This window comes from Ambystoma mexicanum, chromosome 5p (assembly GCF_040938575.1).
Source record: "Ambystoma mexicanum isolate Mex_15411 chromosome 5p, UKY_AmexF1_1, whole genome shotgun sequence".
Taxonomy (NCBI): domain Eukaryota; kingdom Metazoa; phylum Chordata; class Amphibia; order Caudata; family Ambystomatidae; genus Ambystoma; species Ambystoma mexicanum.
Genome location: NC_090930.1, coordinates 462,918,090 through 462,922,908, shown reverse-complemented (window position 1 = coordinate 462,922,908; position 4,819 = coordinate 462,918,090). Strand labels below are relative to the sequence as shown.

General features: G+C 43.8%; 1 protein-coding gene across 1 annotated transcript; it reads right to left on the bottom strand.

The window, feature by feature from the left end:
- Positions 1 to 1,489: 1,489 nt before the first annotated feature.
- On the bottom strand, positions 1,490 to 3,288 carry LOC138481020 (nyctalopin-like). The gene has a single exon (XM_069612867.1). It carries the CDS (start codon positions 2,931 to 2,933, stop codon positions 1,695 to 1,697), a length of 1,239 nt encoding a protein of 412 aa, XP_069468968.1. The 5' UTR covers positions 2,934 to 3,288; the 3' UTR covers positions 1,490 to 1,694.
- Positions 3,289 to 4,819: the final 1,531 nt, after the last annotated feature.

Below are 4,819 nucleotides of genomic sequence, written 5' to 3'. Positions count from 1 at the left end.
TTCCTCTTGTTTATTATTGTGACAGCAAAGGTATGAACCACTGCTGTCTCACTTACATTTCTGTTCCTCAATCGGGATAGAAATGCTTTTTTTAGATCACGTTTTAAGGGCCTGTCATGGTAAAATGCGCTCGGAGCCTGTTGAACATTATTGTCAGGCGAGCGCTTCTGACACTGATATATTGAAGGTGACTGACCAGCACATTATGTGCACTACAGCTCAGCTCTTCGGAACTACACAGGTCACCTTTGAGAATAATAATAATTTGCTAATTTCCAAAAATGGGTTATCTAAGCGTAGCATACATTTCCTCTGCTCTATTTTTAAATGCCCCATTTTTGTAGAATCTGAGCCAAAATCTACATTTAAAAAAAAAATACATTTCACAGTATGAGAGGGAAAGGAGATAGTGATGGGTCAAATGTGGAGTGATAGGCAAGAAAGCGGAGGAGTGAGTCAGAGAGGGAATTGGAGAGCAGAGAGGTAGCTGGGGCCCTGGGCCAAATATCAGATGGTAAGCGAGGGGCCATAAAGCAGAAGGAGTGCGAGCTACAGGGGGAGCAGTAGCCCAGAAAAACAGATAGAGCGATTTTCCAGAAAGAGATAGTAATCTGCAGATTGGGAGAAAGGATGAGGGAAGAGTGCGATAGAATGGAAGAAAGGATGCATGATGCAGAAGTAGCAAGAAGCAATGGAGGGCTGCAGACTGCAGGGGGAATTGGGGACATAAGGTGTGAGTTGGGAGTATGGTTTGGAGTGTGGCAAGGGCTTGGGTGTGCAAATTGGACTTCCTAGTGTGACAGAGCACTCAAGTATGTGCATGATGAGAGTGAGAGGCTCGGGAGTGTACGTTGGGATGGAAAATTGGTTAGTGTGAGGGGTTTTGGTGAGAGAGATGTGTGGGTATTTGTGAGATTGGAGAACATAGTAGGGGAATACCTTCACCATTACAACTGATAATGATCAATATAGTTAATAATATTAAATGAGCATGCACATTAACCCCAAAAGGTAAAGCAAAAAAAAATATTGCGAGAATCTTCCTGTGTTAGGCCTACATATAATTTTGATTGATGCCATGTGGTCCTGAAAAGTTAACCTTATAATGAGATCAGTCCTGTAAGCGTTTATTTTTAAACTTATTTTTAGAAAATACCCTTGAGGCTACCCGAAGAACCACTCTGACATTGCCACCTGCGACTGAACTCTGGACACTGAACACGTTTTGCAGGCTCCTGTAGAAAAGAGATCCGCTACATCCTTGGGGCTAATGCCTGATCTCTCACAGACAGAGACATGCAGGCAAGTGCCACATACTAGCGTAGCTGGGCCAAGAGCATCGTGTCTTGGCAACACTGTAAAACATCCCGATTGCTGTGATAGAAGCATGATTCGCTCCAGCACATTGCATTTTACATGAAAGCACATTCCCCCAAGTACAGCGCCCCTGCAGGGCACTGTGAATACACCAGTAGATCGAACAAACCGACAGTGCTGACCTGCCTTTATTTCCAAAGCCTGTACCATTATAGTCAGAGTGGGTGTTGCAGTTTATGATTTACAATTATTATAATTTGCAGAAGTTCAAACATTGGCGGGAACAATTGACTTACTGTACTCTTGGTGCTGCGCAATTTATTTTGCGTTGAAAACAATATGCTAATACACTGAATCGATTTTCAACTTATTTGATTTTAAAAGCAAAACAAAACCAAAGTACACGTGAGCACCAAGGATGCAGCCGAGAAACGCTGTCGCTGCGCGGTGTTTGTGGGCGTTTCCTCACAGGCGTCCTTTGTCTCGTCGGGACGCAGCGTGCACTGGGACGAGTTAGGTGAGAAGCCAGTGGCTTTAGTAGCAGGAGAAGCCGCAAGCCTGCAGTGCAAGCCCTCCAGCACCCCTCGGTACGACGCGTTCCACTGTGCCAGCCAGCCCATGTCGCAGTCACAATTCCAAGGGTTGTAGGAAAGGAAGATGTACCGTAACTTGGGCAGTCGAAGAAACAACGGGTGAGGAATGGACGCCAAATGGTTCCTGCTTAAGTGAAGAAACTCCAGTTCTTTCAGGGAGGAGAAGGCGTTTCTGGAGATGTACACTATGCGGTTGTTGTTCAGGTATAGTTTCTTCAAGTTAATCAGGCTGCTGAAGGGGCAGCGGATGGCTGTGATCCTGTTTGCTTCAAGGTACATCGTCTTAAGATGGATTAGGCCTTCGAAAAGCTGGTTAGGCAGATCAGAAATATTGTTGTGTCCTAAATTTAGATTACGCAGTTCATTCAGGTGGATGAACGCCTCGCCTTGAATCACCCATATGCGGTTCTTTCGGAGATTTAGAGTATGCAGGGACGTCTGAAACATGAGCGAATTCTTACCAATAGCCTCTATGTTATTCCTTTCCAAGGACAGCCGTGTGATGTTCGGCACTTTGCTCAAAGCGTGAGGGATGTAGCGCATCTTGTTGGAAGTTAAATCCAGAATTTCCAAGGACACCAGGTGTGAAAATACAAGTGGGTGGATTTCAAAGATGTTGCAGTGAGACACATCCAAAGAAATTAGGTTGGAGAGTCCCTGGAAGGTGTACGCGTGCAGGTAGGTCAGTCTGGAATTTGCGCTGAGATTTAAGTTTCTTAAATCTGTCAGGGCAACAAAAGTTCCAGGGTACAGGAAAGTCAGGTTATTGTGGTTTAGCCAAAGAGTCTGAATTGAAGGGACAAGGTGGAAATAGTTGAAAGAAAGAATGCACAGAAGATTTCCAGCCAGGTTTAGATAGGTGGCCGATGCAGTTATGTCTTCAGGCAGGGCTGTTAACCCCAAATTGTTGCAGTGAATGACCTCTTCTGTGTAGCATTTACATAGAGCCGGACACGCCGAAGCACTGAAGTGCAGCTCAAATGACAACAAAAAGGCAGACACCGAAAAAATAGGAAAGAACATGACAAACGAGGAGTGGGGAATGACTGATACTCCGCCCACGTCAACCTTGACGTAAATAGAGAATTACAAGAATGTAAATTGCTTTTCCAATTTCTGCTAAATAAATGAGACAGCTTAATTACAACATTGCTAAGCTGAGGTAAGCTTCTTTTGTGCTCCTAACTACGTAGAAAACTGTTTCGACGGAGACACAGTCTGTTCCTCTTTGTGTTTGATTTTGGGTACATGAAGTAAAGTATTTCTGCTGATGACCCTGAGGACATTCTCTTGGCTTTTTCATGCAGGTCGTGGTCTCAACTACTCCCTTACGTTGTCATGTATGTGTTCATTCTGTGTGGTTTATGTTTATGATTAGGTTTCATCCGGTTTGAATTATATGGTAACTTGTTATATTCAATTACAGAACGGCTACTAAAATATATTATTGTATTCTGTTACCTACACAGCTATATTTTACCATTCTGGGCATGCCATAGTTTCCAGCTACCATCAGATGGATTCTTCAATCAACATTGGTGGATAATTATCAACGGTGCCTATTTCATAACTGTCATGTGGGACGACCGACAGGGACCATCCTTCCCTTTGGTGGTACCAGCAATAAGGAGCAACCTGTCAGCGTTTAGGATGTAAAAACGTGCTGAAGCGAAAGCGTTGCACTTGAAAGTGCAAAGAATCCATATCTTCTCTCAAAGGGAACACCATGTGCGTCACTAGAAAGTTTTGCTGGTGTAACATAAGGACACACAAGAATTGGAGTACAGGGATTGACCGATCACTGATCGCAATCAGTTTCATTAGGAAGTTATAAAGATATCGTTCATTTCGTGGACTTAATTTTCTCTTGTGAGCATTCTTTGCAAAATAAAAACACTTGTTACATTGCAGACTTTTGATGTTTTCTTAAAAAGAAATGTGTTGCTCTCCTATTTGGGACAAGAAAGATAGGTTACGCCCTGTGAGAGCATGTGTGTGTTTATCTGCCTGGTTATGGCGTGGGTATTCAGGGGGCGTGTTTGGCTACGCTGGCCACGAACGCCATGAAAATAGGTGGAGCATTTCAATTGGACTAGTGATGTCAGTTTGAGGGGCGGGTGATCTGTATTCTTGCTACGAGGGCACTTGAACTTAGAGCGATGCATCAACAGATAGGATTAGCACAAGAGGGTGGCACCCAACCCGTTGTTTTCGCATGTGTAAAAGTGAGGAAAACTAAGGTAAGATGCATAGGACATGTTTTTAGGATCGATCACATTATGCTTAGAAATACATGCCCGAACAATCAGGACGATGCCATTTCTGAGCAAATTTCCCCTTTAAAAGTGTGGAAAGATGAAATAGAATGAATAGAAAAAGGGAGAGTGTTCCGGGATATAGGGGCTAAGGGAGAAAAGGAGTGCCCAGAGTGCAACGGCAGTTGTGACAGGAGACACTGTAACATTGTATTTAGTGACAGGAAGTCTTTTCACTGTTTTTGCAAAGCTGTAGGCAGGACTCTCCTTAAAAGCTGTTACATGCGTCGAGTGCCCAGAGTGCAAGGGTAGTTGTGGCAGGAGACATTGCAACATTGTATTCAGTGTCGGGAAGTCTTTTCACTGTTTTTGCAAAGCTGGAGTTGTGATTCACCTTAAAAGCCGTTACACACGCTCAGTGCCAAAAGTGCAAGGGTAGTTGTGGCAGTTGGAGTAGTGAGCTGAGTGGTGAGTGGTCCTATAATTATATACAAGTTTAATGATGCTGGCAACTTGTAAAGTGTACCAATTGAGAAGCGTTAGCAGTACTGCAAAGAAACGCATCACAGGCACAAGTAGAAACTTAACTCGTTTGCAGCAAATTGCAGGCTAACGGATCTGCTCAAGGAATTGTGACAGCGGATGAGGAAAAAC